The sequence below is a fragment of the Cervus canadensis genome, chromosome 21 (assembly GCF_019320065.1).
Source record: "Cervus canadensis isolate Bull #8, Minnesota chromosome 21, ASM1932006v1, whole genome shotgun sequence".
NCBI lineage: Eukaryota > Metazoa > Chordata > Mammalia > Artiodactyla > Cervidae > Cervus > Cervus canadensis.
Window position 1 is genome coordinate 53,886,986 of NC_057406.1, and position 22,616 is coordinate 53,909,601.

Here is a 22,616-nt window from a genome sequence, read left to right on the forward strand (position 1 = left end):
TGCTGAAGCTGAAGCTCCAATACTTTGGCGACCTGATGCAAAGAACTGACTCACTGGAAAAGATGCTGATGCTGGGAAAGATTGAAGGTAGAAGTGGACGACAGAGGATGAGATGGCTGGATGGCATCACCCACTCAATGGACATGAGTCTGAGCAAGCTCCGGGAGTTGATGATGGACAGGGAAGCCTGGTGTGCTCCAGTCCATGGGGTCGCAAAGTGTCAGACGCGACTGAGTGACTGAACTGAAAGACACATTAGTGTATTTTTTTGTCTTGCTAACCAAACTGAAAGATTTCATACCTAGACAGGAATTCTAACTATGAAAGTTACCCCTTTCACACCCACCATCTCTTTTCTCTCTCGAAAAACCCCTGATGGACTTACTGTCATCTTTATTTCATAGATGTGGAAAGAGGCAAGGAAAAGTTAATAGATACCGTTTATCCAGTTCGGTACCCTTTCCTCCTGATAACCACCCGTGCGGTGGATGTCACGACTCTCACTGTGCAGCGCAGAGACGCCTCACCTGACCAGGAGCAGACTGTGTTCTCTCACTGCTACCCTCAACACCTTCCAGAACAGTGAGCAGGGCCTCGGCCAGGGCCGGGAGACCTCAATGGGCGCCGTGTCAGGCGGCAGGTGGCGAGAGAAGAGCGCGAAGCCGGGTGCTCTAATTTTCAACTCACTTCTCTGCTCATTACTGAACACCCACTCTCTCCTGCCAATTCCCAGCTTCTGGCGAGCACTCGGCAATGCGGTAAGCGGTGGATGACCGCGGCGAAGCCGAGTTCTCCCAAGATCAATTCTAGGGGCAGAGGAGATTTCAAATAAAAATAACAAAAACAGTGACAATAATAAATGAGCAATGTCTCTCAACAACAAAAAATAATAAATGAGCAGCGTCTCTGTCGTCACCCCTGTCACCTGGAGAGTAAATAGAGGCTCTCAGGGAGCCCCAAAGTGAAGGGCTGAGAGCAGGCCCAGCTCATTCGCCCTCCTGAGGTAAGGGGACGTCGAGGCCTCAGGCGAAGGACTGGAGAAACTGACAACCGTCTCATATTCCTTAGGGCGAAGGTTCGGAATTCAGAGCGACCGTTATCTCGGGCGCAACTGAGGCGTTGGCGCTAGGGCCGCAGGGCAGCCGACTACGCGTTCCTAGGGCTCCGCGCCCTTCGCCCGATCTGATTGGACGGCGGCGGGAAAGGGGGCGGGAGGGGGGAGCGCGCGCAGGCCAGCCAGGGGTTCTCGCGGTAGCACCCAGCGGGCGAAGGGGCTGGAGTAGGCCTGAAGCTGGGGAGCGGCGCGCGTGCGCACGTCGGGAGGCGACCGGCTGGGGGCTGCTGGGAGGGCCGGGCAGTTCGAGAAACGGGTGGGCGTGTGCCCGGTGGGCGCGGGAGGGGCCCCGGGTGCGCGTGCGCGTTGGAGCGCGAGCCGTAGGAGGAGGCGGGAGCTGAGGAGGCGGTGGAGGGGGCGGGTCGCGTCCGGCGCCACGTCCGCAGCCAGAGGCCGCCGTCGCAAACCGTGTCTTCTGGCTCCACAGCCGGAGGAGGCGTCTCCGGAGCCCGCGACTGCCTGAGGCTGTGCCCGTCGCTCAGGCCCGAAATCTCCTCGCCCTTCCTCGGTGCTGCCCGCTCCTCCGCCCGGCCCCGGCGCCGGCCCCCGACCCGGCGGTAAGTCGGTCAGGGAGGGTAGGGGGCGCCGTCCCGGCTTCTTGCCCTCCCCTCTTTTGCCTTTTTCCGTTAGCTTTTCTGCACCTCACTGCCCCCCTGCCCAGGCTTGGCTGCCCGGAGCCTTTTTTGGTGGTGATGGTGGCGGGGGGTTGCTGAACGGGGAAGGGGGAGGGGCGGGAACGTGTTGCGGACGGGTGGAGGTTAGGTGGCGGGGTTACCCTCCCCCCGCCACCTCTGTACTCGTTTCTGACTCCCCCGCCGGCGTTTGAGATTGGGACTCTCACTGGACGCTTCCTCCTGGCTTCTTACCTCCTGGGGTGTCAGGCCGGAAAAATGGGGGGTGGGAGGATGTCAGCAGCCTGGGAGAGGAGAGGGATGCGGCAGAGGGGCTGCTTGCTTCCCCGCCCCACTCACTCCTAACCTGTTGATAAACGGTTGTCTTGGGTTCAGCCACACGAGCCTTGGTCCCCAGTGGACATTCCCGGTGCTCTTCCCAGGTAGCTCTGCCCCCACGCCTAACCTGAGCTTGAAAGTGTAGCGATGGACGGAGGTGTGACGGCCCTGGGGGATGACTGGGGACCGCTGGAGCACTCCTGAGTGCCATCAGTGCCTTCTAAGCCTAAATAAAAACCGTGCCTGCTATGCACACGCACCTCAAGACGGATCCGCAAGCTCCCACGTATGATCAGATCCTCTCTCCTAAACAGACCGCCTCTTGTATGTTAGAAGACAGAAATTCTGGAACTCTGTGGGAGTGGGGTTTGCTGGGTATACAACGTGGAGCAGAGGGAGGAGGTGCTGAGCTCAGCCTCAGCCAGTGCTCCTTCAGGGTCATTTTCTGCCTCTCCTGCCACGTCACTCCCTCTGCTAAAGAAAAAAAAAAAAGGACTTGCTAGTGCCCAAAGGGATGGGGGGGTGGGGGGGGTGGGGGGGGTGGGGGGGCTGGGCGGGGGAAGGGGCCACTGGGAAAGGTTTAGAAACACCTAGGGAAGGAGGAGAGTTTATTTAATTTATTCTGCCCTTGTGAACACTTATGCTAATTCCAAATGAAAACACTTTATTTACTGTCTGTGATTATTTGCTGTTTGTTGTTTAACCTTTAAAACATCCACTGGTGTGGGTGCTCTCAAGAGTTCCCCGGCAATACTGATATAACATCAACAGGTATATGTCTGAGTGTATGTACTCATGTCTGTTTTCTTAAAGCAAGAAGGAAGTAACTTTTAATAAACTTAAATGCATCCTGTTTTGATTTTTTTCGCTTTCATTTCTTTAGTTTTTGTTATAATGTACACTAGAAAGCAAGTGCAGTAAAAATATGCCATTATGTAGAGAATATTGTTAGATCTTGTGTGTGGTTCTTTTTTAACTCCAGGAAAATCTTTAGCTTTTTCTTGTTTCAGTCATTGAATTGTTGTTGTTATGCTACTTCCTGAAGGTACCTTGCTGGATTATATAGAAACCCCCTGCAAGGAGGGCCTTGACATGCTTGTTCAGAATGAACCTTCAGTGTCTAACAGTGTCTGACACATAGTAGGGACACAGCTATCTGTTGAACTAATGAAGTATAATTTAGTGAAAATGGCTGGTGTGCTGGTTACTTGGTTTGATAGGTTAGTGTAATTCTGGTCAATGTTTCGTTTCAGAGCAACACTTGCAAACTGCCATCTCCATACTGTGGGTTGTTACTTATCACTCGCTCTAGGTTTTACTGGCAGATTACTTTTTCTTTCCTGACACATTCAGTGCATTTCCTGCGTTCACTTGCTGTTGATTTAATGGGCAGGGACCGTTTTTAAAAGGAGCCTCTTGAGGAGAGCTGGTTAACTAGAGAAGCCTAAAAACAGTAAGCTGGTGCTTGAATAATATACACTGTTTGTTGGTGTATGTGGGCTACAGCTCTGTATAAATATATTTTTTAAACTCCTTGTAGTTATTTGGCAAAGAAGCTAAAGCATAGGAGTGAGAACGTGGCAAAGTTTCTACATATATTAAAATATGTAGAATAGCTAATTGTCTTTTTTAGCTAATAATTTAGCTAATTGTCTTTTTTAGCTAATGATTTAGCTAATAGTCTTTTTCTTATAGGGAAATTGGCACTTACTGTTTAGTAAGAAATTTTTGAAGTGTCTTTGAAGGTAACCTGTCGCGCACTGCATTTTGTAGTTATGCTTCATATACAATGTGTTAGTGCTTTTTAACTTCCCTTGGTACACAGCGGTATTGAGCCATAGGCACATTTGAGTACTATTTTCAGATTTTCTTTTCATTATTAACAAAAATTTTATATAACAGATATCTGTAAACAACACTGATTCATTTGTTTTCTTTTAAAAAAGGGAGGGGGTTCATAGAGGCATTTGTTTACTTATTTCTATTATTGGAAGAAATTACCCTCTAGAGAATAGTGGTGTTATAAATCCTTGCTCAATATATTTGCCAGCTGTTACATCTATGATATTGTTGTACTGGACAAGAATTGTCTCTCCCTGGCCTAAAATGCTTAAAGGAACTGCTGATGAATTGCAGTCTACAGTAAAGAACTCTTTCACATTTCAGAGTTTCTTAAAGAAACATGACCAGTTTTAGTTAGTACTGTAATCGTTTATTCACATGTCAGGACCACATGGTAAAACTGATTATGTCCTTAGAGTAAGTTAAATTATTTGTCCTGATCTAAAGGCTGTTTTCTGTCTTTATTGCCTTTCTTAGGAAAGTACTTTTTTTTTTCTCCACAAATGAATTTATTTATTGAGTTCTAAAGTCCCAAGTTAAAAAAAAAAAAAGTCCCAAGTTGTCTGGACAGTTCTCCAATCGTGTGTGATGTCCCTCCAAATTTAATTTCTTATTTCTTTTTTTTTCCTAGTTTTTATTTTTTATTTTTTTCCCCTTTATTTTTATTAGTTGGAGGCTAATTACTTTACAATATTGTAGTGGGTTTTGTCATACATTGACATGAATCAGCCATGGAGTTACATGTATTCCCCATCCCGATCCCCCCTCCCACCTCCCTCTCCACCCGATTCCTCTGGGTCTTCCCAGTGCACCAGGCCCGAGCACTTGTCTCATGCATCCAACCTGGGCTGGTGATCTGTTTCACCCTTGATAATATACATGTTTCGATGCTGTTCTCTCTAAACATCCTACCCTCACCTTCTCCCACAGAGTCCAAAAGTTTGTTCTGTACATCTGTGTCTCTTTTTCTGTTTTGTGTATAGGGTTATCATTACCATCTTTCTAAATTCCATATATATGTGTTAGTATGCTGTAATGGTCTTTATCTTTCTGGCTTACTTCACTCTGTATAATGGGCTCCAGTTTCATCCATCTCATTAGAATTGATTCAAATGAATTCTTTTTAATGGCTGAGTAATATTCCATGGTGTATATGTACCACAGCTTCCTTATCCATTCGTCTGCTGATGGGCATCTAGGTTGCTTGCATGTCCTGGCTATTATAAACAGCGCTGCAATGAACATTGGGGTGCACATGTCTCTTTCAGATCTGGTTTTCTCGGTGTGTATGCCCAGGAGTGGGATTGCTGGGTCATATGGCAGTTCTATTTCCAGTTTTTTAAGAAATCTCCACACTGTTCTCCATAGTGGCTGTACTAGTTTGCATTCCCACCAACAGTGTAAGAGGGTTCCCTTTTCTCCACACCCTCTCCAGCATTTATTGCTTGTAGACGTTTGGATAGCAGCCATCCTGACTGGCGTGTAATGGTACCTCATTGTGGTTTTGATTTGCATTTCTCTGATAATGAGTGATGTTGAGCATCTTTTCATGTGTTTGTTAGCCATCTGTGTGTCTTCTTTGGAGAAATGTCTGTTTAGTTCTTTGGCCCATTTTTTGATTGGGTCATTTATTTTTCTGGAATTGAGCTGCAGGAGTCGCTTGTATATTTTTGAGATTAAAGTACATTTTTTAAAAAGAAATTTGTGTGCATTATGAGTTCCTATAGAGCAGCATTTTTTTGGTTTTTGAATGAAACTAAATAAATGATGGTAAAGTATATAACCACTGGATTGTAAACTCTTGACTTATAGTCCTCTATGTGTTTAATCACACTCACACTGAAACCTGGTTTCACAATGAAACCACGGTACCTGGCACATAGCAGGGACCCAAGTATATGTTGAATTATGCTGATGGTTTGCATAGAATTTAATAATGTTGTTTAAAGGTAACATTTTAAAATGGTCTTTTCGATACTTTCATTGTCAGTTGTTATTTGTCTTCATGTGTATACTTTAAAATTTTACTAAGTAGATTATTTACCTCTTCCAGTTTTGGAATATTAGGGGTGTATTTGTCTTCACAATTCCATATTTAAGAGATAAAAGTGTAATGATGATAATGACCAGGATGGTAATATAAAAAGTATTTCTCCTAGTGATGAAGTGATAATATCCATGAAGAGGTAATACCACCAGAAGTTTGGCACATATATGTGTGTAGAAGTTGGGAATGGTTTATGTGAGTAAAAAGTAAAGATGGTATTACAGATAGTTAAGGATTTTAGAAAAAATACCTTTATAAGAAAAAGTGGTGTGTTGGATTCAGAAAAATATATTCCATATACTTAAATATACTTAAAAAGCTTTTACACAATTTTTATTACCCTAAAGTGTTCTGTAGGAATTGTAATACTACATACTTTCTGTTAATATGAGTGACGTACAAGAAATGTAGACATTAAAATATATATATATGCAAAACAAAAATCAATCTTTATGGCCTCTTAGGGCTTTCAAAATCAAGTTGTTTGAGTCTAGATAGCCAGGTTCTGGCCTGCACAACTCTAGACTTTGTATTATTTATTGGTAATCCTGTTTGTAACTATTGATAATACTAGTAAATGTAAGTGTAAATGTAATTTAAGAATGGGGTAAACTCAGGGGAGGTGGAGTGTGGTTGGGCAGGGAAAAGAACTGGTAAATCATACTCTGAAGTTCCTGATGCTGGGAAAGAGTGAAGGCAAGAGGAGAAGGGGGCAGCAGAGGGTGAGCTGGACATGACTTAGTGACTGAACACCACACCCTAAAAGAAGTTACAGGCAAGAAGGACATTTATTGGAAGTCTAGTTGTCTTAAAAAATTCCCAAGCACTTTTCATTTAGCATTTTAGTTAGTGTATATTTAAAAATAAAACTATTTTGAATTACTGTGTAGTAGAATTTATGTGTTATGTCTCTCCTATGGTTCTTGAAGCCCCTGGCATACCACTGCCTATTCTTCAAGAGGTACATTTGAAGAGCATGAATCCAGCTGAAAGTTTTTTTTTTTAACCAGAAATTTGGATCATGTATTGGTTTGCATATTTTCTTGTGATGCTTAAAGGTAGTGTGGATACAAATTATATTTTTATTCCATTTATTCCACAAATACTGTGTTTCAGCTTACAACCAAAATATGTACTATAAAATGGTAAGAATTATAAATAAGATTTTCAAATTGCAAATCAGGGAAAAGAGCTATAAGAGTGGAGGTCTTGGTGTGCTGTCAGGACTGGGGTGGGGGAGGGGGAGGGAACATAACCATGAATAAAACTCAGTGATGTCATTTTCTTCAAGTCAGCATTTTGTGATTCAGGAACAGTGCTTTTTAGATGATCAACTTGATCTAAGGATAAAAACCCTATTAGTTACAATAACTATATAGATGAACTGTGTCATCTTTAAAAATACCCTTTGTGAATATCACTGATTTCTAAGACTTAAAAATATAATTTTCTTTAATTATAAAATCAATACCTGTTTATGGTAAAAAAATATATGTGGTAAGTATATATATTTCTCTCTATATAGAAATACTATGTATCTCTTCCTCCTCACCATATATATAATTTCTATCCCGTAGTGGCAATCTTTGTTAGCACTTTGGGGCTTCCCAGGTGGCGCTAGTGGTAAAGAACCCTCCTGTCAATCCACGAGATGCAAGAAATGCAGGTTTGATCCCTGTGTCAGGAAGATCCCCTGGAGGAGGAAATGACAACTCCATTCTAGTATTCTTGCCTGGAGAATCCCATGGACAGAGGAAGCTGGCAGGCTACAGTCCATAGGGTTGCAAAGAGTCGGACATGACTGAAGCAACTTAGCGTGCATATTTACCTTCAGTCTTTTATGTGCACTTGAAAAAAATAGTATCATGTGATATATGCCTTTTTTATCCTCTAAACAGAACATTAACAGTTCCCCATAGTATTTAATCTTCATAAATGATTTTAATGTCTGTGTTGTATGTATCTTTAGGAAGCTTACGAATTCATCTCTTGCTATCCATGAGACTCTACTCATTTGTCTGTCTTTAGGTATATTTTGTTTTTGCTGGTTTCTCTTTTGCTCACTTCTTAAATATGAACAGTCCAAGTAAGCTTATCAATCTGTTCTCTTACTGCACTTTTCCTTGATCATACCACTTACCCCATGCAACTTCAGCTGTCACTTCAGACCATTCTTAGGACCTCAGTTCTAACTCAGACTTCATGCTAAGTTTCAGGCCCTTTAAGTCCAATTGACTGCTAAATGTCTCCTGTGGATGCTCTGAAGGTATCTCAAATAGCTTTTCAGGAACAGGTCATAGTCAACAGTCAGTGTACACTTATTTGTTAAAGGGGAGATCTCATGGTTAAGTGTTCTTATTGCAATAAAGTAAACATTAAAAAAAAAAAGTCCATCTCTCTCAGCATTCGTTTCCTCTCTCCTGCCTCCTGTCTTCATCATTTCTATTTCTCACACTAGAAATTTTATATCCTATATTCTCCTTCTATCTCACATTAATACCCAAGTTATGTTCTACTTCACACAAAAAATTCAAGTATTTGAGTATCCACTTAATCAGCATTGATTAAGGCTCTGGGAATGAAGGGAATGAAGCAGCGACAAAACCAAGCTTTGTTACAATAGAGCTTTCATTCTAATTGGGAGAGACACAGAATAAACATGTATATCAAGTGACAGTAAAAGCAATGAAGAAAATAGAGCAGTGTTAGATGAAAATGGTAGGGAAAGGAGTTAGGAAGGTGCTAATCTGTCTTAGGGTAGTCAGAAGACCTCTGAGAAGGGGACATTTGCACAGACCTGAAGGAAGTAAGGAATCAAGCCATGTACATGTATTGGGGAAGAGCCTTTCAGGAAAAGATGAGCAAAGAAGGCTATGTTGTCAGGCTGGAGTGAGCAAGAAACAGAATGGTAGGAGATGCTATCAGGGTATTAGATGTTGACCCTCAAAGGCGAAGGAAAGGACTCTGGATTTTATTCTGAGCAAAATAGGAAGCAGCTGGAGGGTTTTAAGCAGAGTATGACATGGCTAGACTGAAGGAAGAGCAAAGATGGAAGCTCGGAGGCTGGTTAAGAGACTTTGTAGTTGTCCAAATAAGAGATTGTGACGGCTTAGTCAAAAGAGGTATCAGAAGAGGTGATGTGTAGTAGTTGTATCTTGGACTTATTCAGGCAACAGAACTTACCAACGATTTGATGGGAATGTTAAAGGAAATCAAGGGTGACTCCTAGGGTTTTGGTCTAAACATTTATTTAGACAAGAACAATTGACAAGAGTTCAGACTACTGTTCTATCTCATTAGATTATAAAGTAGCCACTTGCTGTATTTAATCTCTGTCCTTCCACCTGATCTTGCTTTAGTTAGCTTCTTAAAATACAGATCTGACAGTATTACTTGGCTGATGGCTCCTCATTGCCTGTTGGCAGGAGAGTAGTCACTTCATAGTATTTAGATAAATTTGCATATGTCTTTCATGCTATCAGAATAAAACAGCTCTGATCTTTTAAAATGATGGTCTTTTTCTTTTTTAAACTACAAGGTAGATAAATGTGAAGACATTACGTTTTGTTTGTTTTTTTAAAAGGAATTCTGTATTAGGAGAAAAAGGCAAGACTTTTGGTAGGAATTTGTGGGATATATACAGAAAAGCAGTTTTAAAATGTATGTAGTTACTACCATGTCTGTTTTATAACTCCAGCTAAAATATGAAAGGTGTATGTGTATATAATATCCCTGTATTTCTGTACAGAATATTGTGACATCTATTAATTACTTGATCACCCAAATAATCTCCTGGTATACAGATACTGGGTTTAGTGCTGAGTAAGGCAGACAAAGTGTCTCTCCTTTTGAATTAACAGTTCAGTGGGGAAGAAAGTGGGGATCCCAGGTAGCTCAGTGGTAAAGAATCCACCTGGAATGCAGGAGATATGGGTTCAAGTCCAAGATCCCCTGGAGAAGGAAATGGCAATCCACTCCAGTATTCTTGCCTGGGAAATTCCATGGACAGAGGAGAGCCTGGCAGGCTACAGTCCATGGGGTCACAAAGAGTCGGACAGGACTGAAGTGACTATAACAATGGGGAAGAAAGTGGCTCCAAAATAGTTATTCCTCAAGAAGGGGCACACACACTCCTAGCCATTCTGCCAGGAGTTTCTGCATGTTTTTGTTTTCAATTGTTAAGTAGTATTTTCAGAGTGAGGGCTAGAATATCTTTAATTTCTGTTTCCTGAACTGCAAGGATCTGGTGAAGTTATTTGTCCTCAGCCATATAGTTTATATAGTCAAGTTGGGATTCAAATGCAGGGTCTCTGATCCCAAAACTTTAAACACTGTGCTGTATAATTCTCATGATCTTAATGTGACGATAAGTTAAAGAAATATAAAAATGAGAATGAAAATAAATTTAACTTTCTGGCTTAAGAGAGTTTCAAAATTAAAGCAAATCAGGAACTCCTAGTAATGCATCAGCTGATACTCTTTCAGATATTTAATTGTTGTTGTCAGAAATTACATATCTTCAGTGTTACTTTTAAAATCTTAAGTGTGTATGAAATACATTAAAGTGACAACAAGACCAGCATAAGATGAGGTGCGCTTGATCTGTGGTCTGAGTCAGGCTTTTCATTAGAGCAACTAAAAATTACTTATTTAAGCACAGGGTGTATGCTGCTGAATGCTGAGGCTGCAGTTACACACCCTTTAAGTTTTAAAGATAGTTCAAGTTGAATTAATGAAGTTAAATTACCTTTGAAGAGTCTCACTTCTCAGACTGCTACCTCTAGCACCCTCATTTGCCACCAGTGTGTTTTGCCTGGCTTACTGACATATAGAAGGAAGTGTGAATGACTTTTTATTTGATCAGCTGATGCTTAAAAGCAATAGGAGTCATAAAGGAAAAGGGAACTTTCCCTGACCCTCCTCTGATCCCTTAACATTAGTCCTGATAAACACTGCAGTATGTGTAAACCCTGAAAACCCTAGGTTGAGACTAACAGGTTTTTCTGTTCTTGTTTCTGATTGCTTGTTCTCCCCACACAGCCAGAATGATCTTTAAAAAGGGTAACTCAGAACACATGACCCCTCTTGGTCAGCGCCTTTCACTGGCTCCCCATCTCAGAGTTACAAGATAATTGCCTCTCTGGCCTGTAAGGGACTGTGTCACCCACACCTCACTCTTTGACCTCCTTTCCTACTGCCCTTTGCTGCAGCCCCCACCACATTTTTCTGGCTGTTCCTTCCTGTTTGTGGTAAGCTCCTACACTTCAGGACCTTTGCTTTTATTGTTTTTTCTGCCTTGAGGGCACTTGACTGAAGTACCTTGTGTCCTTAACTCGTTTGGGATGTCACCACAACGAGGCCTTCAAAGACTCTCCCAGTTAAAATATTACATCCTCTCCCCTTCATCTTTTTTTTCCACAGCAGGTAACATTATCTGATACACAATTTGAAACTGAAAGTTGCTCAGTCATGTCTGACTCTTTGCCATCCCATGGACTGTAGCCCTCCAGGCTCCTCTGTCCATGGAATTCTCCAAGCAGGAATACTGGCGTGGGTAGCCACTTCCTTCTCCAGGGGATCTTCCTAATCCAGGGATTCAACCTGGTTCTCCTGCGTTGCCGGCAGATTCTTCACCGTTTGAGCCACCAGCGAAGCCCCAATATACAGTATATTCTTTGCATATTTATTGTCTTTCCCACTAGACAATATGGGGTGTTCATGATGGCAGAGTTTTGGTCTGTACTGATCACAGCTATATCCCATGCATAAAACATGACACATAGTAGGTACTCAATCTGTCAATTAATCATCATATTAAAGTATACTGTTTTCACAATATTCTTTTTTCCTAGCTTTCTTGAGATATAATTGACATACAGCATTGTGTAAGTCTAAGGTGTATAATGTGATGGTTTGATACACATATATTGCGAAATGTTTACCAGATTAAGGTTAGTTAACACATCCTTAACTCATAATTACCTTTGTTGTTGTTGTTATGGTGAGAACTTTAAAAAATCTGTTAGCAACTTTCAAGCATACAATACAGTATTTTTAACTGTAGTTATCATGCTGTACATTAGATCCTCAGAATTTATTCCTCTTATAATGGAAAGTTTGTTCCCTTTGACCAACATGTTATTTCCCCAACTCTACACCCCCAGCCCCTTGTAACCACCTTATCTTTAAGTTTGGCTTTTTTAGATTTCATATATAATTGAGATTATATACTATTTGTCTTCTCTGACTTATTTCACTTAAAATACTACCCTCAAGGTTCATCCATGTTGTTTTGCTGATGGCAGGATTTTATAATATTCTTTAAAATCTCTATTGTATATTTACAGATTTAATAATTTAGGCTCTGTGGTTTTATGATTAGTAAATACTTATTTGACTACTGAGGTCACAACCCTAGTTTTTCTGGCCAAGTGAGAAAGCTTTTAGACCAGTCTTGACTTTTTGAAATCTTTACTTAGTCAAGTGAATATTAAAGCAAATATTTTAAGATAGTAAAGAAAATTGGGCAAAGAAAGTTTATGTTTTTCATCCCAGCATAGCTTATTTTATTTCTTACTTTCCCTTATTACTTGTACTTAGACATAATCATAGTATAATGTATTTTTTAATAGTAGATTTTGTATTAGTTTGCTAGTGAACACTTCTGTTTATTAGAGCTCTGATAACAATACAATCAAAATCCTTCTCTAAGTGATTCAGATTGGTGCAGTCATCTCTATAGAAGAATGTCATGTTTTTATGAAAATTTTCAGATAGAATTTTTTCTTTTAGTTCATAGTATAGTTTTTCTTTAAGTCTCTTGTGAAATAAATGATAGTTAACCAGTAGTCTGTAGAGAATACTAGATGTACTTCCAGAGGTATAAGCTGGATTTAGAAAAGGCAGAGGAACCAGAGATCAAATTGCCAACATGTGTTGGATCACAGAGAGAGCAAAGGAATTCCAGAAAAACATCTACTTCTGCTTCATTGACTACTTTACACCTTTGACTGCGTGGATCACTACTAACTGGAAAATTCGTAAAGAGATGGGAATACCAGACCACCTTACCAGTCTCCTGAGAAAACTCTATGTAGGTCAAGAAGCAACAGTTAAAACTCATGTGGAACAACAGACTGGTACAAAATTGGGAAAGGAATCAAGGCTGTATATTGTCACCCTGCTTATTTAACTTATATGCAGAGTATATCATGTGAAATGCCAGGCTGGATGAATCACAGGCTGGAATCAAGAATGCTGGGAGAAATATAAATAACCCCAGATATGCAGAAAGTGAAGAGGAACTAAAGAGCCTCTTGATGAGGGTGAATGAGGAGAATGAAAAAGCTGGCTTAAAACTCAACACTCAAAAAACTAAGATCATGTCATCCGCTCCCATTACTTCATGGCAAACAGATGGGGAAACAATGGAAGCAGTGACAGACTTTATTTTCTTGGACTCCAAAATCACTGTAGACAGTGACTGCAGGCATGAAATTAAAAGACACTTGCTCCTTGAAAGAAAAGCTATGACAAACCTAGACAGCATATTAAAAAACAGAGACATCACTTTGTTGACAAATGTTTGTCTAGTTAAGGCTGTAGTTTTTCCACTAGATATGTATGGATATGAGAATTGAACCATAAAGAAGGCTGAGAGCTGAAGGATGATGGATGCTTTTGAACTGTGGTGTTAGAGGAGACTCTTGAGAGTCCCTTGGACATCAAAGAGACCAAACCAGTCAATCCTAAAAGAAATCAACCCTGAATATTCATTGGGAGGACTGATGCTGAAGCTGAAGCTCCAATACTTTGGCCCCTTGATGGGAAGAGCTGACTCACTGGAAAAGACTTTGATACTGGGAAAGATTGAGGGCAGGAGGAGAAGGGGGTACCAGAGAATGAGATGATTAGATGGCGTCATCAACTCAATGGACATGGGTTTGAGCAAACTCCGGGAGATAGTGAGGAACTGGGAAGCCTGGCATGCGGCAGCCTATGGGGTTGCAGAGTCAGACACAACTTGGCGACTAAACAGGTTTTTCTTTAGGTCTGTTGTGAAATAAAATATTCTGTAGGAGGAAGCACTTAACATTTTTGTCTGCTGACTCCCACCTTTCAACTTTATTTCAATTAGCAATTTTCAATTTAAGTTGAAGCTGTAGTAACAACATAGAGCCTGTATCATGCCTGCCAGTCTTTGCTTGATTTAAAATTTATGTTTTCAACTAGTAATTTTAAGTATTTCTCAACACCACAAAGTAGGAGACAGACAAGGTGAAGTAGTCTTGTTATGGGTGTTTTAAAATGTTGTTTATCAGGAGTTCCCTGGTTGGTGGTTAGGATTCTGTGCTTTCATTGTCATGGTCTCAGTTTAATGCCTGGCTGCATAGCTTGGCCAAAATAATAATAAATAAGTAAAATGTTGTTTATCAACTTAATAAAGTTGATTGTTAATAAGCATATGATAAGAGTAGTTTCAGAGGTTGAGATTGAAATGTGTGTGTTTTTTAGGTGATCATGAATCAGACAGATAAAAATCAACAAGAAATCCCATCATACCTTAGCGATGAACCACCAGAAGGTAAGTACGCATCTGTAACAGTAAGAATGAAAAAACATCCTAGTGAATTAAAGTTCAGATTGTCTTTATTAAAGTAACAACCTGTTTTGTCAGCAAGTGTGTTCCAAAAATACTTAAACACTTAGCTTTTAATAAGAAAGCATAGATATTATGAATAGGGACACTATGTAACTGTTTTATTGTTTAAGATCTATTTTTCTGCTACTCTTTTCTTCTTCTAAGACCATTTCACAAGTAGAGCATCCTTTCATATGTAAAGAATTGGGTGGGGTGCAGAGGAAGGAGGGACTGCAAAAACTTAATTCAGGAGGCACTTGAGATTTGTTAAACTCCTGTTATTGACTATGTTATAATAGGTAACTTCCTTTTTTAATATATGGTCTTGGGGTTTGCTTAATTTATTTTTTAGTTTGAAAATCGTGACATCAGGAATCATTCTCATCTTTACTTCAGAAATCTTTGGAAACACTAAACGCACACCTGAATGTCCCGACTATACACAGAAACAACTAGCTGTTTTCTTTGCTTTATTCTTTAGGGACTAAAACTCTGGAGTATTGAAGAGAAAAGTTAGGGCTCAATGAGAAAGTAAATAAGGACTTGTGAGAAAGATGTCAGGAAAGAGATAAAGGCTGTCCAGGAGCATGACTGTTAAGGAAGACACCAGCCTCAGCAGTGTCTTTACATTGGCAGCCTGTTAAACAAAAGTAGTCTGCAAAGTGAATAATTTATATGGTGGTAATTAAGAGCACAGTGATAACAGTATTAAAATTTGTCTGATTTGACGGAGAAAAATTGTCTTCATTAAATGCATGTACACCAAATTTAGCATAGAAGGATAATACTAATGAGGTATTCAGCATGAGGTTTTTATGTTTTATACTCAAGTCAAGATCCCCCCCACCCCTTTTCCTAGTGTTACTAACCCTGATTACAGAAGAATTACCACTTATGTAATTCTTTCCATCATAATTTTATAATATATTCAAATGTTTATATGTGTCTTAAGTCTCTTATTTCAGCTATTTTAAAATTTATATTAACTATGCTTATTATTCAAAGTTTCAATTAAAAAATTGGTTTTATAAATTTAACTATTGCTGTATCTTTATAAGTGAGCAATTTTGACTAAGCAGTGAGGCTTTGTTCCTTGTAAAATGATGTAAACTCTCCAAACAATGAGAAGAAAATGTTACTCAAGGTAAATTTGTGCCTTGTGTATTTAAAGAAACTCTATTTTCAGAATTTTTTCTCTTTTAAATATTGTTGGTTTCCCAGAGTTATCTGATAACCACGATTTAGTAGCTTTGGTAGTCTCAGTTGAACCTATTTATCCATGAGTTTACCTTTCTTGTGTGAGATTATACCTTTTTAGTGGTTATAGTCTGACTTTTTATAGTTACCAAGTGTTTTTTCATGAAGTTAAAAAAAAATAAAAACACCACTGCTCATGTGTTGTTGCTGCCTGAGTCACTAGATTATGAAGGAGAAAAGATCTCTGTGTATTTGAGGGTGGCAGAAACGAATTTTTATGACGTCTTCCTGCTAGTCATTTTATGCTGGGGTTTGGGTTACATGCCAATTTGAGTGCCTCTATTAAACAAACAAAAAACTCATGACAGTAAATCTGAATTTCTCATATTGATGCTCCTTTTCTGGGAGTATATGAAGAGTTTTTACAAACTAGATGCTTAAATCACATATTCTATTCTATAAAAATTACTGAGGCTGTGGAAATATTAACCATAGCTATGGTTTTCTCATTACAAAAAAGATTTTATGTAGGTGATGAATAATTTTCCTGTTTTTACATATAGTATTAGCTCTTAAAATACATTATGAAGGAGCGCATAGAATAGAAACCCAAATATACTTAAATAAGTGGTTCTCCAATTATTTCATCTTGGGATGCTTTCTACTTTCAAAACTTGAGGATTCCAAAGAGCTTGTGTCTTTGTTGGTTCTTGCCATATTAACAATAAAAACAGAAACTAAGTATTTTACTATGAAGAGAATTCAACAGGCCCATAAAAATATAACACATTTTTTGAAAAATATACAACTATTTTCCAAAAAAAAAAAAGAAAAATAACATTGTGAGCAGAGTGACATTTTGTTTGTGGCAGTGCCTTGGCTTGCAGGATTTTAGTTCCCCAACGAGGGAATGAACCGAGGCCCTCGGCATTGAAAGGGTGGGGTCCTAACCACTGAACCAGCGGGGAATTCCTCACATTGTTTTAAAATTTTTGCAGATCTGTTTAATATTTGGATTAATAGAAGAGAGCTAGATTCTCATAGTTGCTTCTGTGTTTAGTCTGTTGTGTTACTGCACATCATTAAGCTTCTGGAAAATCCTGTTGTAGACTCGTGACAGAATGAAAGTGAAAAGACATGTTAACACTGATGTGTTAGTATTACTATGAAAGCAGTTTGTAACCCCTTAAATAGTCCTGGGGATACTCAGGGGTTCCAGACCACACCTTGAGAACCAGTGCTTTAAATGAGGAAGCTTTTTTCAATAATGACTGAATTCTATCAAGGAAATAAGGGCTAAATATATTTATCTTTTTTTCATCCTTTTAGGTTCTAAAACAAAGCTTTTTAAAAAATTAACAGCAACAAAACTGTAAATCAAGGAAACACTTAAACTAGTTTTCTATTTTATGAAAGTTGTCAAGTCTTTAAAGCATTTCTTCTCATAGATACTAAGACTTAGCATTGGACCAAGATGGTTTAAAAACATGGACAGTTATACCCTTGAGGGAATAGCTCTTCCTGTCTTGATCAGATTTGTGTTTATTTGGTTGACCTTATCAGTACAGTCTCCTGATTGTTAGGAAGTCAGGCTACTCAGTGATTTGTACTGTTTTTATAAAGACTTACATTTGACTGTCTTATATTTTCTCTCATTAGGTTCAATGAAAGATCACCCACAACAGCAACCAGGCATGCTGTCCCGTGTGACTGGGGGTATCTTCAGTGTTACAAAGGGAGCTGTTGGTGCCACCATTGGTGGCGTGGCTTGGATTGGTGGAAAGAGTCTGGAGGTGACCAAAACAGCTGTCACAACTGTGCCTTCCATGGGAATAGGGCTGGTGAAAGGGGGTGTGTCTGCTGTGGCTGGAGGTGTTACAGCTGTTGGGTCTGCTGTTGTAAACAAAGTGCCCTTAACAGGAAAGAAAAAAGACAAATCTGACTAAAATATGGAGATACAGTTGTTCTCCACAGCATTATGATGCCAGTGGCATTGAATTGCTAAATTATGGACTACAACCGAGTCACCTGTTTTGGACGTTTATCTTCTAACTGCTGTGTTGAAAGTATTGATGACTGACTGACTGGCTTTTGTCTAAAAAGAAGAGACCAATACTAGCACAGTGTATGAAGGTTTCTCATACTTAAATTCCAGCTTTTTATCTGGTAAAATGTTACACTTATTCAGTTGTAACTGAAGATATGGTGTATTTGAATATTTACTATATAAGTCTTTCAGTTTAACTAAAAATGTGAAAGTTGAATTTAGTGGATGATCTTTACAGTTCCATATGTATAATGTGCCAGGTAACTCATCTGCCCCTTAAGAAGGGAACCTTGAACTACATAAACTGTACCTTTGATGTGCCTAATAGTTTCAAATGTTTTAATTAGTTTTTTTTAATAACCATAGTTGATTAGACCAAGAGGCATTCTTTTATTATTTAAGGTGGTAAAAGTAGCAGGAACTAGAGAAGGTTAAAAGAAAAGATTCATGGTTTTGTGAGTATTAACCATCTTGTATTAGACATGCATTATATTAATTTAATCATTGATGCCTTACAAAAGAAAACATCTTTTCTAATGCCCTGAATATGTGCGGTTCTTAGGATTATTATTATATATGGATTCTTTCAAAAGTTGTTTGTGAAATTAGTTTTTCCTCAAGAATCTCAGGATTAGTGGGGTAAAGGCATTTCTTGCTCTCAGCAGGTAAGACAGTGCTTGTTAACAGTCAGTAGTTATACCAAATTGTACACTTCAACCTGGGTTCATGCTCCATCATTAATAAACCTTACAGTGCCTAAGGAACATTTCTTTGCTGGTCAGAAGCTATGTTAAAAGAGTTTCATATTAAGGAGGAACACATGAATCATTTTAAGTTCTTAAGAATTATCTGAAGCATCCAAGATATAAAAAGAATCCTTCACATCTATTTTGTCTCACATGCTTACATACTCAGTTGTGCCCAACTCTCTGTGACTCCATGGACTATAACCCATCAAGTTCCTTTGTCCATGGAATTTTTCAGGCAAGAATACTGAAGTGGGTTGTGATTTCCTATTCCAGGGGATCTTCCCAACACAGGGAGCAAACCCATGTCTTGTGCTTGGCAGATGGATTCTTAACCACTTGTGCCACCTGGCACAAGGATGGCTTAAATTATTAGCAGTACCCCTTTTAAAAAACACAGTAAAAGCAACTATGGATATGTGACTTAAATTGAATGGAATGGGCTCCACAGATTAATGCTGAAGATTAAGTATATTGATAAGTGCTATCAATGTTTGACAGGCTTTTAAAATGTTATCTTACAGTCCTTTAAAGCAGCAGTAGACTTTGTATCATTTTCCACATCAACTTCAGGCAGGGAATTGAATTTTTTGGTTACGGATGATAAGCGTGTCATATCTTAATAACGTCTCATGCCTCGTTCATTCTAAAAGAGTATGACTTAGCTGGAATTCATCTTTGTTTCATGTTCAATTTCATAAAAATTTTTAAAGTGGAATATATATTCGGCATATATCTTAACTAAGGCTTTAATCCAAGTTTGAAAAATCTTAATTTTTTTTAAGTTTGGAAATTTGCTACCATTCTGCACTGTTTTTTTTTTAATGAGCAAGGGGAAGAAAGGAGGTGATACTCTTAAGTCAGTAAGTCAAAATAGCACTCCTGAGAACTTAAATCACTCCAACACCCAAAGCTTAAGTGTTTGTTTGCAAACCCTTAAGAGTTTTACATTAATAATGTGGATCAACAAATGGATAAGAACAAAACTTAACTTTTAAAAGCTTTTATAAATACCAGCAGGGATTTATGCAAATCCAGTTTCCTGAACCTTTCTACCATATACAAATCTGGAACGTCATTAAGGAGTTAATCAGAAATTAAATTGCCATTTATTTCATCCAGTATGATTTATCTGTTGGTATAAAGAAAGAAAGTGAAGTCGCTCAGTCGTGTCCGACTCTCTGTGACCCCATGGACTGTAGCCTACCAGGCTCCTCCGTCGATTTGGATTTTCCAGGCAAGAATACTGGGAGTGGGTTGCCATTACCTTCTCCAGGAGATCTTCCTGATCCAGGGATTGAACCTAGGTCTCCCGCATTGTAGGCAGACGCTTTACTCTCTGAGCCACCAGGGAAGTATCTGTTGGTATATTGTGATCAAATATAATTAGAAACAGGATTTTAAAAAAACTCTGAAATTAATAAACACTAAATGATCTCAATAATGGTATTGGAGAACTTTTTCCTGTTATTTGAAAGAAATTATTGCTTTGTTGCTAGTTTATATTTCTAAATTATCTTCATAGGCTCTGCTGTGCTTTGTACCTGAATTTCTACATATAGACTTTAGTTTACTGTGTGCTTGAATATTTATTTTCAACTTGGCTTGTCTTTAAAATTGCTTGAGAAAAAATGGTTGTAATTAATTTCTGCTACAGAAAAGCCACCTGGTACATTTTATCTCATCAAGCTTGTTTTAAATTTTAAACTTATAACTTTGTTCGGGAGAGGCTTTGCAATGATAGCAGAGAACTTGTACAAATGAACAGTTAGTTGTAGAGGTTCTTGTTGAAATGAACTTGCCATTTGATATGTAAAGCTGTACACTTGAGTCTTTTCCAGTTTATTTTTGTAGACTAGCAATCTGACCTGTTGAACAGTACTAGCTAACTTCAAGAAACTGAGGTTGTTGTATACACCTGGAGGCATCTGTTATTCAGCTTATCTTTTAAGTGGGTATTTGGCACAATGAGGATAAACTTGTGTGACCCACTAGAATGACTGATCTAATAATGTTGACATCATGAATCCTGTACTTAGTGAAATGTCAGATGAAAATTACTGATCATTGAGTAAATTTTTTGTGTTAAAAGAAATGGGAAAAGAATACATGAATATGTTTAATAAAGCACTATGATCTGCAAAAGATGAACTGTTTCATAAAGATCTAAGGAAATAAAGGGAATTTTAAAACAGGATATTCTTAAAATTTTAGTTATATAGCAAATCAGAAAGCACTGTAGCCAGTTTTTAAATTTTTTGGTACTAACGCACAAACATGACAGAACATCTCCAAATATGAATTATGATGCCAACAATCAAGTCCACATGTATTTTAAACAACTCTAATAAATATCAAACATGCAGATTTCTAGGTTTGACAGCAACTTGCTGAATCTCTGCAGGGTGGAATTCAAGACTGCAGTTTAACAACCTCTGCAGGTGGTTCTTGTGCACTCGTAAACTTCGGGATTTGATGGAGGAATTACATAGTAGGGAGGGCACTTCTGTGTCCTAGGCTGATGTGGAACCAACTTAAGACTGCTTACTGGCCAGAAATGATTCAAAGGGAAGGGAACCAACTGGAAGAAGGAAGAAAATTGATACTTACTGGGCACCTACTTACCTATCGGGAATGGTCCATAAATTCTCTTATTTAATCAGTATGAGGCCCTTAGGAAGAAAGTATCTGTATTCCCTTTGTACAAATATGGAACAAGCTAATCTCCAATGTTAGTTGAGTTTCCCATAATGCTTGAATTAGTGTCAGTCACAACCTCCCCAGCGAATGCTTGAATTAGTGTCAGTCACAACCTCTCCGGCCTATGTCCAGAAACAAAGGGGACTGCTCAATAATTAGCCCTTCATTCTGCTGCTGTAGTGCTGCCTGTACGCTTGATTTACCAAGCTGTGTGATTTGAGCTCACTTCAAGTCTTCGGCGTGATCATATTTATTTGGCAGCTAATTGCATTCTGCCACAGAAATAAATTTATACATAAATTGTTTAAAGGAAATAATGTAATTTGTTGTTAGTCTTTTTTTCCACAGAGGAAATGACATTTGACTCTAGTGTTTTATGTAAGGGTATCTCCCCCTGCTACGTTGTTGATTTTGAGTATCTAAAATTTTACTTGTAGGATGATCTGGGTTAAGAATGCAAGAATGGAAAAAAGCAGAGTTTCATGGGCTAAAAAGTAATGGACTAGGATTTGGTGTAAAGGAAAATAAAGCTGGTATACTGCATGTTTGACCATGAATGTGGATTTTTTTAGTTTAAACTTTTCTAGTTAGACTAAGCTACAAATTATTTCTATAGCCACAACTGCCTCTGGTTTGCTAGTGTACTGACAAAAGTTTTTATTTATTTAATTGAAGGATAATTATTTTACAATATTGGTTTTTACACAAAGCATTTTACACGAATGGCCACAAAGCACAAATGGCTCCTCAACTCTGCTAAACTTTCTTACATACTTTCTTGTTTGTTCACTTCCCTACTCCTCAAAATTAGTGTCACTCCCCCGCTTCCTACCCCTCCTGCTGTATTCCCTTTCTCCCACTCTAAATCTCTCTATAAAAAGAGGCAACCAGACAGCAACTCTTCTGCCTCTCTCAACGTGCACTCCTCCAACCTGCCTGCATGTGTTCCCATGCTCTGTGGGCCGGGCATGGGCCAGAACTAATGTCTCTGCTCTTATCCAAAGCAAAGCCCACTTAAACTTCCTCAAGGATTTTAATCCTTAGTATTAATTCATTTTCCACCTATCACCCATCTCTTTCTCCTTGGATCACACCCACTGGCATATAAACATGTTCCAGTATTTCCTTTCTTTAAAGAAAAATTACTCGATTTCATTACCTCCATTTTCTGCTTCCATTTGCAGCAAAATTTCTTGAAAAATGATATAGTCCCTGACTCTTTCTCATCTCCTATTCTCTCAGCCCACTCCAGTTGCCTTCTTACCTGTCTCATTCCACCAGAATCACTCTTGACAGGGCCAACCAATGATTCCCTTTTGCCAGATCCACTGG

The 22,616-nt window shown here is 39.1% G+C and overlaps 1 protein-coding gene across 1 annotated transcript; it reads left to right on the forward strand.

Moving 5' to 3' along the window:
* Nucleotides 1-1,483: 1,483 nt before the first annotated feature.
* On the forward strand, nucleotides 1,484-21,827 carry TMEM263 (transmembrane protein 263). Its single transcript, XM_043439826.1, has 3 exons — nucleotides 1,484-1,671; nucleotides 14,468-14,537; nucleotides 17,451-21,827. The coding sequence occupies exons 2-3, from the start codon at nucleotides 14,474-14,476 to the stop codon at nucleotides 17,735-17,737; spliced, it is 351 nt and encodes a 116-aa protein (XP_043295761.1). The 5' UTR covers nucleotides 1,484-1,671; nucleotides 14,468-14,473; the 3' UTR covers nucleotides 17,738-21,827.
* The last annotated feature ends 789 nt before the right edge of the window (nucleotides 21,828-22,616 follow it).

Bases quoted from the DNA above. Each gene is read 5' to 3' on its own strand.
- TMEM263 (XM_043439826.1), top strand. From the start codon at position 14,474: ATGAATCAGACAGATAAAAATCAACAAGAAATCCCATCATACCTTAGC. The intron at 14,538-17,450 runs GTAAGTACGCAT...TTCTCTCATTAG, and splicing joins TAGCGATGAACCACCAGAAG to GTTCAATGAAAGATCACCCA.